Here is a 13,322-nt window from a genome sequence, read left to right as displayed (position 1 = left end):
AAAGACAAATTATACATATTTGGTATTGTGTTAATCGAACTGACCCATATAATAAAAGTAAGGCAGAGTTCACACTTCAGTTATTTGGTCATTTATTACAATCAGTTTTTGTGAGCAAAAACCAGTAGTAAAGCCTACTCAGAAATCAGGTGTAATGTAAAGATCTGTACCTGTTCCGTGTTTTTAGCACAATAAGGGCTCATGCACACGACCGTGTGCCTCCTGTGGCCATATTGCGGCCTGCATACAGCGGGTCCACAATACACAGGCACCGGCCGTGTGCCTTCCGCATCACGGATCGAGGACCCATTCACTTCAATGGGTCCACAATCACGGAGATGCGAAATGGAGGCACGGATCGGAACCCCATGGAAGCACTACGGAGTGCTTCCGTGGTGTATCTGGCCGTGCCTCCGCACTGCAAAAAAGTAGCGCATGCACTACTTTTTTGCGGTGCGGACCCCATTCAAGTGAATGTGTCTGTGGCCGTGCATTGCGGACCGCAGCACGGGCACGGAGCCCTTACGTTCGTGGGCATGAGCCCTAACTGATGGAGTTAACTGACCAAATAGCTGAAAGGGATTCTGTCATCAGGATTTTTAGCAACAGAGCTTTTCACATCAACACATCAGTCTCCTTGATTTAGTTTAAAATATACTAGTTTTAATGCCATATGTCATGTCATTTCTGTAGAAAAAATAAATCGCTTTTATTCATATGCAAATTACCTCTTTATTAAGAAGCCCAAGAAGCTGTCCCTTTTGCCATTGGAGCCCAGCCGCTCCCATTCTCCCATGTCAGAGGGGCTAAGTGGGGGAAGAAGGGGATATGTTAACCCCTTTTAACCACCTCAGCCCCCAGTGCTTAAACACCCTGAAAGACCAGGCCACTTTTTACACTTCTGCACTACACTACTTTCACCGTTTATTGCTCGGTCATGCAACTTACCACCCAAATGAATTTTACCTCCTTTTCTTCTCACTAATAGAGCTTTCATTTGGTGGTATTTCATTGCTGCTGACATTTTTACTTTTTTTGTTATTAATCGAAATTTAACGATTTTTTTTTTGCAAAAAAATGACATTTTTCACTTTCAGTTGTAAAATTTTGCAAAAAAAAAACGAGATCCATATATAAATTTTGCTCTAAATTTATTGTTCTACATGTCTTTGATAAAAAAAAAATGTTTGGGTAAAAAAAAAATGGTTTGGGTAAAAGTTATAGCATTTACAAACTATGGTACAAAAATGTGAATTTCCGCTTTTTGAAGCAGCTCTGACTTTCTGAGCACCTGTCATGTTTCCTGAGGTTCTACAATGCCCAGACAGTACAAACACCCCACAAATGACCCCATTTCGGAAAGTAGACACCCTAAGGTATTCGCTGATGGGCATAGTGAGTTCATAGAACTTTTTATTTTTTGTCACAAGTTAGCGGAAAATGATGATTTTTTTTTTTTCTTACAAAGTCTCATATTCCACTAACTTGTGACAAAAAATAAAAAGTTCTATGAACTCACTATGCCCATCACGAAATACCTTGGGGTCTCTTCTTTCCAAAATGGGGTCACTTGTGGGGTAGTTATACTGCCCTGGCATTCTAGGGGCCCAAATGTGTGGTAAGGAGTTTGAAATCAAATTCTGTAAAAACTGACCAGTGAAATCCGAAAGGTGCTCTTTGTAATATGGGCCCCTTTGCCCACCTAGGCTGCAAAAAAGTGTCACACATCTGGTATCTCCGTACTCAGGAGAAGTTGGGGAATGTGTTTTGGGGTGTCATTTTACATATACCCATGCTGGGTGAGAGAAATATCTTGGCAAAAGACAACTTTTCCCATTTTTTTTATACAAAGTTGGCATTTGACCAAGATATTTATCTCACCCAGCATGGGTATATGTAAAAAGACACCCCAAAACACATTCCTCAACTTCTCCTGAGTACGGAGATACCAGATGTGGTATCTGAGTACGGAGATACCAGAGGTGGGCAAAGGGGCCCATATTCCAAAGAGCACCTTTCGGATTTCACTGGTCAGTTTTTACAGAATTTGATTTCAAACTCCTTACCACACATTTGGGCCCCTAGAATGCCAGGGCAGTATAACTACCCCACAAGTGACCCCATTTTGGAAAGAAGAGACCCCAAGGTATTCGCTGATGGGCATAGTGAGTTCATGGAAGTTTTTATTTTTTGTCACAAGTTAGTGGAATATGAGACTTTGTATGAAAAAAAAAAAAAAAAAATCATCATTTTCCACTAACTTGTGACAAAAAATAAAAAATTCTAGGAACTTGCCATGCCCCTCACGGAATACCTTGGGGTGTCTTCTTTCCAAAATGGGGTCACTTGTGGGGTAGTTATACTGCCCTGGCATTTTCCAGGGGCCCTAATGTGTGGTAAGTAGGTAAATGACCTGTGAAATCCGAAAGGTGCTCTTTGGAATGTGGGCCCCTTTGCCCACCTAGGCTGCAAAAAAGTGTCACACATGTGGTATCGCCGTATTCAGGAGAAGTTGGGGAATGTGTTTTGTGGTGTCATTTTACATATACCCATGCTGGGTGAGAGAAATATCTTGGCAAAAGACAACTTTTCCCATTTTTTTTATACAAAGTTGGCATTTGACCAAGATATTTATCTCACCCAGCATGGGTATATGTAAAATGACACCCCAAAACATATTCCCCAACTTCTCCTGAATACGGAGATACCACATGTGTGACACTTTTTTGCAGCCTAGGTGGGCAAAGGTGCCCAAATTCCTTTTAGGAGGGCATTTTTAGACATTTGGATACCAGACTTCTTCTCACGCTTTGGGGCCCCTAAAATGCCAGGGCAGTATAAATACCGCACATGTGACCCCATTTTGGAAAGAAGACACCCCAAGGTATTCAATGAGGGGCATGGCGAGTTCATAGAAAAAAAAATTTTTGGCACAAGTTAGCGGAAATAGATTTTTTTGATTTTGTTGTCACAAAGTCTCCCTTTCCGCTAACTTGGGACAAAAATTTCAATCTTTCATGGACTCAATATGCCCCTCAGCGAATACCTTGGGGTGTCTTCTTTCCAAAATGGTGTTATTTGTGGGGTGTTTGTACTGCCCTGGCATTTGAGGGTCTCCGCTATCATTACATGTATGCCCAGCATTAGGAGTTTCTGCTATTCCTTATATTGAGCATACAGGTAATGAGATTTTTTTTTTCCGTTCAGCCTCTGGGCTGAAAGAAAAAAATGAACGGCACAGATTTCTTCATTCGCATCGATCAATGTGGATGAAAAAATCTCTGCCAAAAAAAGAAAAAGGAGGGGAAAGGAGTCTGCCAGGACATAGGAGCTCCGCCCAACATCCATACCCACTTAGCTCGTATGCCCTGGCAAACCAGATTTCTCCATTCACATCAATCGATGTGGATGAATAAATCATTGCCGGGATTATTTTTTTTATATATACAAGTGTTTGCCAAAGTATATGAACACCGCCACCTCCTCAGCTCATATGCCTCGGCAAACGTATCTTTTACTGCAGAGGAGAAATCTCGTCTTGCAGCGCCGCATACACCGACTTGCGTGTAATCTGACAGCAGCGCAATGCTTCTGTCCGAATGCACATCAGTGCTGCAGCTAGTCGATCGGTTGGTCCACCTGGAAGGTAAAAAAAATAAAACAAAAAAGAAAAAACCAGGCCGCAACGCAATAACTTTATTAACTTTAGAACAGAACATATTAACTTTTTTTTAACTTTTTAACTTTTTTACTTACCGGTAATTTTTTTTTTGTTTAGTTTTTTTTTACCTTTATAGAACAAACCTCTCCTTCCCCATGGGACAATGTGCAAAGCGCAAATCGCCCAAAGATGTGGCAAAGTACGTTATGCACTTTATCCCAGGTGAAAGGAGAGGTTTGCAGCAGTTGTGAGTAAAAGGGCCCTAATAGCCCTGTGTGCCTGTCCTGTGAGATGCAATCCCTATGCTAGGTGTACCTGTGTGTGGTACTTCCGGAAACACTCACCAAAGCATAGGGCAGGGTGGTCAGGACAGAAATAGCGGGTGTCACGCCTTATTCCACTCCTGCTACAGACACGACATCTTTTTCGGGGTGACGGTTGGGTTGAGGTACCAGGAACGACACTGGGGAAATGTCGCTCGTGTAGACGGCTAACTACACTGGTGGATGGGGCCACGGAACCTCCTGGATATAGGAGGTTCTCGATGATCTCTTCCTGGAATTTGAGGAAGGATCCTGTTCTCCCAGCCTTACTGTAGAGAACAAAACTATTATACAGCGCCAATTGAATTAAATATACAGACACCTTCTTATACCAGCGTCTGGTTCTGCGGGAAACTAAATACGGAGACAACATCTGGTCATTGAAGTCCACCCCTCCCATGAGCAAATTATAGTCGTGGACTGAGAGGGGCTTTTCAATGACACGGGTTGCTCGCTCAATTTGGATTGTCGTGTCTGCGTAAATGGAGGAGAGCATGTAAACGTCACGCTTGTCTCTCCATTTCACCGCGAGCAGTTCTTCGTTACACAAGGCAGCCCTCTCCCCCCTTGCAAGACGGGTGGTTACAAGCCGTTGGGGGAAGCCCACGCGACTAGTTCGCGCAGTGCCACAGGCGCAAATCCGTTCTAGAAACAAATGCCTAAAGAGGGCCACACTTGTGTAAAAATTGTCCACATAAAGATGGTACCCCTTGCCGAATAAGGGTGACACCAAGTCCCAGACTATCTTCCCACTGCTCCCCAGGTAGTCACTGCAACCGACCGGCTCCAGGGTCTGATCTTTTCCCTCATAGATCCGAAATTTGTGGGTATAGCTATAGCCTGTGGCCCTTTCACAGAGCTTATACAATTTGACCCCATACCGGGCACGCTTGCTTGGGATGTATTGTTTGAAGCCAAGGCGCCCGGTAAAATGTATTAGGGACTCGTCTACGCAGATGTTTTGCTCGGGGGTATACAAATCTGCAAATTTCTGGTTGAAATGGTCTATGAGGAGCCGGTCAAAAGCTGGGTGGCCTCTGGGACGGGAGGTGGTGTTGTCGCTAAAATGCAGGAAACGGAGGATGGCCTCAAATCGTGCCCTGGACATAGCAGCAGAGAACATGGGCATGTGATGAATCGGGTTCGTGGACCAATATGACCGCAATTCATGCTTTTTTGTCAGGCCCATGTTGAGGAGAAGGCCCAAAAAAAATTTAAGTTCGGAAACTTGGACTGGTTTCCACCGGAAAGGCTGGGCATAAAAGCTTCCCGGGTTGGCGGATATAAATTGTGTGGCATACCTGTTTGTCTCTGCCACGACTAAGTCCAAGAGCTCCTCAGTCAAGAACAGCTCAAAAAATCCCAGGGCCGAACCGATTTGAGCCGTCTCAACCCGAACTCCAGACTAGGCGGTGAAAGGGGGAACTACAGGTGCGGCTGAAGTTGGTGACTGCCAATCAGGGTTTGCCAGCACCTCAGGGATTCTAGGGGCTCTACGGGCCTGTCTGTGCGGTGGCTGCGACGGGGTAACTACTGCACGTGCCACCGTACCAGCTTCAACTGCCCTTCTGGTGCTCGCCACGTCACCATGTTGTACGGCAGTGCTGGTACTAGGTCCAGCTAGGGCTGCGCTGCTGGTGTATGCCTCACCACGTGATCCGGCAGCGACAGCCCCACTCTGCTGCTCCTGAAGCGGATCCTGCATAACCTGTGGTCTAGCGACACGGGGCCGGGTACGCCTGGTGCTGCCAGGGACCTCAACCTCCTCGTCCGAACTTTGGGTCAGAGAGCCACTGCTTTCTACAGGTTCATATTCTGACCCGCTAGATTCGTCAGATGAGGGTTCCCACTCCTCATCCGACTGGGTCAGAATCCTGTAGGCCTCTTCAGAAGAATACCCCCTGTTTGACATTTTGGACTACTAAATTTAGGGGTATTCCCTGAGACTACCCAAGAAAAAAAGCAAGCCTGTCTTACAAAGGGGAGGCTAGCGAAGTACCGGAGGCCGCTGCGGTTGATAAAAAAATATCAAAACTGATTTTTTTATCGCCGCAGTGCGTGTAAAATGAATGTGCAGTGATCAAAAAAATATATATTTTTTGTCACTGCGGTGGGGCGGGCGTGGGTGAACGCACGTGTGGGCGACCGATCAGACCTGATCGGGCAAACACTGCGTTTTGGGTGGAGGGCGAGCTAAGGTGACACTAATACTATTATAGATCTGACCGTGATCAGTTTTGATCACTTACAGATTCTATAAAAGTACAAATGCTGATTAGCGATACGCTAAACAGCGAATAAGTGACTGCGGTGCGGTGGGCTGGGTGCTAACTCACGCTAAACTACCTAACCAAGGGGCCTAAACTATCCCTAAAACCTAACAGCCAATACTAGTGAAAAAAAAAAAGTGACAGTTTACACTGATCACTTTTTTTCCTTTCACTAGTGATTGACAGGGGTGATCAAAGGGTTAATTGGGGTGTAGGGGGGTGATCTGGGGCTAAGGTGTAGTGTTTGGTGTACTCACAGTTCAGTCTGCTCCTCTGCTGGATCCAACCGACGAAAAGGACCAGCACAGGAGCAGACAAGCCATATAACAGATCATATTTACTAATATGATCTGTTATATGACTTGTGATTGGATTTTTTGAAAATCGCCAGCCTGCCAGCCAATGATCGTTGCTGGCAGGCTGGTGACGAACTTCTTCTTTAACTTTTGCCGGCCCGCGATGCGCATGCGCGGGCCGGCTTGGAGCGAAATCTCGCGTCTCGCGAGATGACGCGTATATGCGTGATTGTGCGCAGCGCTGCCACCTCCGGAATGCAAATCTGCGTTAGGCGGTCCGGAGGTGGTTAAAGGGAGTCTGTCACCTCCATATGGCCATATACAGTGCTTACATGGCGCTGTAGCACACCTAGACATGATTCTAATGGTACCTTTGTTATTTTCTTTAGACATCCAGAAGCAGGAAAAACAACGTTTATTTCATATGCAAATGAGCACTCGCAAGTGCCCAGGGGCGGTGTTCAGTGTGTAGGTGCCCAGGCTACTCTGCCTTTTTAACCGTTACTCCTCCCCCAGCCTCTTCCTTTGCCCGCCCTCCTATTCCCTTGTATCATCCCTAGGTCCGGCTGAGATCCCGCACCTGCGCACTGCCGGGCCGGGCCGGGGCATGCACACTGCAATTCCCATTTTGGGTACAGCATCAATTCAACTAGTGCGCATGCGCCAGCTGGCGAAGCGGTGCGCAGGCGCGGGATCTCGGCCGGACCTAGGGATGATACAAGGGAATAGGAGAGCGGGCAAAGTTAGAGGCTGGGGGAGGAGTAACTGTTAAAAAGGCAGAGTAGCCTGGGCACCTACACACTGAACACCGCCCCTGGGCACTTGCGAGCCCTCATTTGCATATGAAATAAACGTTGTTTTTCCTGCTTCTGGATGTATAAAGAAAATAACAAAGGTACCATTAGAATCATGTCTAGGTGTGCTACAGCGCCATGTAAGCGCTGTATATGGCCATATGGAGGTGACAGACTCCCTTTAATAGTCCATCAATATTAGATGAGTGGGGGGTCTCGCTCTATGTGTCTCATAGATCAGCTGCATGTACAGGGGCATGGTGCTCAGTGGCCACCACATCCTTTTCATTATTCACTAGGACTCACACTGACCACATATTAATGGCCTATCCTAAGAACAGGTTTTTCATGTTGAAGATTGAAATCCACAGTTTGATAAATGTATACGGTACAATTATCCATTTCTCTTTGAGTATATGTCCCAGTGCGATGCAGTAGATTCCAAACAGTTGACTGATTTCTTAGTTCACAGTGACATTTATCTCTTTTTGTTTTATTTTACATTTGATCTAAAGGGACATTTAATGTTTTTTTTCAGCTTCTTTGAGGAAGAATCGTGGTATGGAGAATGGTATAAAAGAAAGTCAAGTGGGTCTAAGCAAAAATGGCAAGCATACTGTACTGCCTTCTGCTATGGTAAGGAACTAAAGAAAATCTTTAGATCCTGTAGTAATTAAGTAATACGTTATTTGTGATGCTGTCAGGACACCTTCAGGCGGACTGTGCAGGGTTTCGGGCATTGTATTGTTGCCTGGGCACTGATCTGTCCTGTCTGGTGATACATCTTCCATTGCCAGCTGAACATTTTGGTAGGAGAAGCACCCAAATGTATGTTGATAGTGTCACTTTAAATGGGTTTTCAATGCTTACTATGGTTTTATGTAGTTGGTTACCACATGTACATGTTCCCATGTTTTAGTTTTTCTTTTTTTTTTTCAATTTGGATTCTTCTCACCCCTTTTCACCATGGGCCTGTATTGCTGCCTGCAAATAGCGGGTCTGCCATATAGGCCCTGACCGTTTGTGCACCGCATTATGGATGCAGACCCATTCACTTGAATAGGTCCGCAATCCAGAAAGTCCGGTGCGGAACGGAGGCACAGAACCCCACAGAAGCACAACGGAGTGCTTCTGTGGGGTTTCTGTCCGTGCCTCTGCACCACAAAAAAATAGAACATGCTCAATTTATTTGCGGTCCGGACGGATCACGGACCCATTCAAGTTGAATAGGTCTGGATCAGTCTGCAGCAGCCACATGGATGGTGCCCCATGCACTGGGGACTGCAAATTACAGTCCCCAATGTACAGAACGGCCAGCACACCCGAAACCAATCACTCTCGTTTGTTTACATCCTACATGTAGCACTTCCTGTTACTGTATCCAACCAAACCCATGATGCACTTCTCTTTTCCCTACCACAATTCCAGAACCGCCCCTAACGACACCCAGCCAGCTAGTAACCTAGACCACTACCCTATCACTGCCTCGACACAGTCACCCATGGACATTATTTCACAGGAAATAAAGAGCAGCATGGACATGGTCATGTGATCACAGCCCAGAACAGAAATTAGGAGCAATAAAGGTAAAAGAAATACATTACAAGATTACAGCTCGGATAGGTGTTCGGGCAGGTGCAGATTGTCCTAGATGCGGCATAAGTCCTGCATCCTTGTTACACATGTTCTGGGATTTTGCGGAGCTCCGGAGCTTCTGGCCTCTATAAAAGATGCATATAATATTACGGTTACACCTGGGCCAAGAGCATGTGTAGTCGGGATATTGGACATCAAAAATCGTCATCATCGTCTGGGAGTACAGCATTTGTTATTTCAAGCTAGGAAACTGATAGCCAGATATTGGCTTAGACCCCAATCTCCTTCTAGGAGAGAATTTCTCAATAGGATGTCAGATATACTGCGCTTAGAAAAAGGTGTATATATTAAAAGACAATGTGTAACGAAGTTTAACAAAATATGGGAAAATTGGGAGAAAATTAGGATACAGTGCCCGGATTAGTTTCCTTTCCTAATTGTGTGGTGGGTTGTAGCAAAGACCTTGTTTCTTTGTGCTTTCTATCTCCTTTATTCTGTTTAGCTTTGGATATGTGCTGTCTGAAGATGATTAGAACAACATAAGATGGGTGTGAAATGGCCTGTTAAACAGATAAGAGAAGTACACCAATGGCTATTCTTTTGAAGTATTGATAACGTAACCGATTTTGGAAGTCGGACCCGTTCCACCGCTCGGGTGGGGGGTAATGGGTTTTAGTTGGGTAGGGAGGGACGGTCTTTTGGTTATAAACCGAAATGGGTGGGAAACTTGGTTTGTACAATGGATATTGTGTAACAATATTACTTGATCTCATGTACGTCTTCTACTATGCTGGATTATACATACTGTATTCATGGAATTAATTCTATGACTGATCATGTAATGCTTTGGTAATACTTTTATTGACTGTTGTATGTATATTGTGCAGACTATTTTCTCTCTGTATTTTTGCAATTTATAAAAATTTTAATAAAAATTATCTGAGATTAAAATTACAAGATTACAGCTAACTTCAGAAATGATTACTATAAAGGATGATGCTAACCAAAAAACTCCTTTAAACTTGCCATGGAAAGTCTTTCAACACGTAGTTTTCACCCAACAGTGTTAATTATGCCCTCAAGGCCCATCAGCTGAAGTATTAGTGGTAATGCTCACTGGAGGTCCCATTAACTGTGAGCATTGCCTACCTCTTATTTGCTAGGTGTGGTTGACATTCAGTGTTGCTGTATGATAAATTTGCATTCCATTTACACATCTGGCCCTGAGCTTGTTGCTTCCTACTAAATTAATACATGCACATCTTTTAATAACCTCACTTTTAACTGAATAGCTTTTCAGTTTGACTTAAAGGGGCATTCCAAGTAAGTAAGATACGGTACCTGATAACTAAATGATTAGTGGAGACTAATTGCCAAGACCCCCATTATCCATTAATTGAACATTACTGATTTTCCATGCACAGTGGCACCTGCTGCACAAGAAACTATAACACAGCTTCTTTCACTAGACCCATTTCCTTTTTGTTCTCGTGCTCATCAGGGGTCTCAGTGGTCAGATACCCTCCCAAACCAAACATTATGGCATATTCTAGTATGCAACATAACATTAAATTGGAATGCACCTTTAGAGTATGTCTACACAGGACAGAATAAACGTGTTACAAAGTTCACTGCAAAACCACGTGTTTTACATGAGGCCTTCTGTCACTGTCATGTTATTGGGGTAATAAAGAAACAGTAGAAGAACAGGGAGCTCTGGAGTGGGGTTACATCCAGACAGTATCGGTCCCTTGGTCAGGCAGAAACCAACAGTTGGTTACTACCTGGCGAAGGGACTGGTACGGTGCCGAAACATGTTGCAGAGAAAACTATTAATAAAGCATTTAGTTGCTTGTTACAAGATTCTGCTGAGGTAGCACCACTCCAGCACTCCCCGTTCCTCTACTGTTTCTTTACTGTATGTTCTGGTTCTCTGTGGATCCAGCGGGGACTGTGTGCATCACCTCAAGATCCATTTGTCGATAGCACTATAGGTTGTTGTGCCCTCAGCACAACATATTTAGGAGAGCGGCTCTCCTTCCTGGATTCTTGCCTTCACTCTTAAAGGTCCCGTCTATGATCTGCTTTCCATTCTCCCCTTGCATGTAAACGTGCTGGTGGGGTATCATGTCATTGGGGTACAGAGAGACTGTGGGTATAGCTGCTTCCACTAGGAGGTGGACAATAATCAGAAAAACTATTATCTCCTCCTACTAGCTATACCTCTCCTACAGACACTGAGCTTATCAGTTTTAGTTCAGTGTCTGTAGGAACAGACCTTCCTGCGAATGTAGGGCTGTTCTCTACTTTTTATTTTTTTAGTTTATTATTTTCCAGGACGTCCCCCATGACAGCACATGGGAGGATGTCCTTATAGGCCTCTGTAGGGACAGGAAGCAAGAGAGTTTAAAAGGCCCCTCCCCACCCCCCTATACAGTGTTCTTTCTGTCCCTACAGGGAGTTGCAATAGAGGCCCTCCTTAGGGTGAAGAAAAGAAAATGGAAGCCGCAGGCTACTAGGGCTGGAACTGGGTCAGGTGGTGTCCGGCCATTCCTCCCAGTATCCTCAAGGCCCTGCTAGTTCCTCTTTGCGAGGTTCCCTAGCCTTCCCAACTTAGACTACTTTCACACTGGCGTTTTGGCTTTCCGTTTGTGAGATCCGTTCAGGGATCTCACAAGCGGTCCAAAATGGATCAGTTTTGCCCTAATGCATTCTGAATGGAAAAGGATCCACTCAGAATAAATCAGTTTGCCTCCGTTCCGTCTCCATTTTGCTTTGGAGGCAGACACCAAAATGCTGCGTCTGTCTGACGAAACTGAGCCAAACGGATCCGTCCTGACACACAATGTAAGTCAATGGGGACGGATCCGTTTTCTATGACACAATCTGGCACAATAGAAAACAGATCCGTCCTCAATTGACTTTCAATGGTGTTCAAGACAGATCCGTCTTGGCTATGTTAAAGATAATGCAAATGGATCCGTTATTAACGCAGTGCACATCCTCCTCGTGCGGGCGCATAGCGGGGACGTCACTTCCGGGGAATGCTCTGGGTACAGGAAGTGACGCCGCTCCGCCAGGATCCAAGATGGCGGCGCCCAGCGTTCCATGCTGGAGGCCTGGATGGGGGCATTGCATGAGGGGTAGACTCTCTCCTAGGAAATAGAGTCCCCAAGAAGGAAGGAGGAGCGCAGCGGCAGCAGGGGGCGGACCCTTTAGGTAATGCCATATAAAAAAAGGAACCAGCAAGCAGTCAGGCTTGTCTGCTGTTCCAGATGGAGTCCCTGATGTCTACCAAGCCTGAAATGGCTGTCGATACCCCTGCACCCATGTAAGTTTTTTACCAAGCCCTGCTTTATTCTGCTTTATTGGTGTACTCTATTACTAAGGGAAAGTTCCTTTTGTTTCTTTCTAGGGGGAAAAGGATCCGGGACATAGATCCCAGACAGAACCTAAAAAGCAAACAAAGAAATGTATTTCCTGTCCTAGAAAGTTACAGGGATCATACAAAAAACAGCTGTCCCCTGATTGTATTGCAAAACTTTTGAAGGAGGAACAGCCGTCCTTTCTCTCTGATCTGAGGTCTATGATAAGAGAAGTACAAGCTTCAGTTTCGAGCTTGATTCCTCCTCCACCAATTTCTCCGCCAGTTTCAAAGAAACCTAGAATCCAGCTGGAATCAGATTTAGACGAACAGGGCAATAATACTTATTATTCAGACGGGGAGTTAGAAGAAGAAGAAGAGTTAATCTTCCCTCAGGTTCTTCTGAAGATCAGAAAAAATACCTATTTTCTTTAGAAGATTTAGATTCGTTGCTATCGGCGGTAACGGAAACTATGGAGGTGGAGGAGGTTCAGTAACCCCGAACAACTCAAGACGAGATGTTTGGAGGATTAAGGGCAAAGGAAAGGAAGCTGTTTCCGGTCAATTCCAGAGAGATGATACTGGAGCAGTGGGAAGATGCAGAAAATAAACTTTCCATTCCTCGAGAATTCCGAAGTCGCCTTATATTTAATCCGAACGGCACTAAATTATGGGAAGAAGTTCCAAAAATAAATGTCCAGGTAGCAAAGTTGCAAAAAAAGACGACATCCCATTTGAAGACTCGGCCCCAATTGAAATATACCATGGATCGAAAATCTGATGGTCTCCTAAAAGGGTCTGGAAATGTTCAGCGGCAACAATCAATACTAATATTGCCGCCACATCTGTAGCCAGAGCTATCGAATTATGGCTCAATCAATTGGGAAAACCATTTAAAGCTCAAGACACCTAGAGAAGTAATTCTGGATTCTCTGCCTTTGCTAAAAATGGCCACAGCTTTCATGGGTGACGCTTCTGCAGAATCTATCCGATTTGCCGCACGAAGTGGAACACTAGC

General features: G+C 44.9%; 1 protein-coding gene across 2 annotated transcripts in view; it reads left to right on the top strand.

Annotated features, from left to right (window-relative positions):
- SLC25A42 (solute carrier family 25 member 42) overlaps positions 1-13,322 on the top strand; it is a 90,484-nt gene that overhangs the window by 11,545 nt on the left and 65,617 nt on the right. For both annotated transcript variants that reach the window (XM_040417420.1, XM_040417419.1), the window contains exon 2: positions 7,860-7,980. In XM_040417420.1, the coding sequence (XP_040273354.1) occupies positions 7,869-7,980 (112 nt within the window). In that variant the 5' untranslated portion in view covers positions 7,860-7,868. The remainder of the gene's footprint in view (positions 1-7,859; positions 7,981-13,322) is intronic.

The sequence above is a fragment of the Bufo bufo genome, chromosome 2 (assembly GCF_905171765.1).
Source record: "Bufo bufo chromosome 2, aBufBuf1.1, whole genome shotgun sequence".
NCBI classification, from domain to species: domain Eukaryota; kingdom Metazoa; phylum Chordata; class Amphibia; order Anura; family Bufonidae; genus Bufo; species Bufo bufo.
The sequence above is the reverse complement of the archived record's forward strand: the minus strand, read 5'-3'. Positions and strand labels throughout refer to the sequence as shown.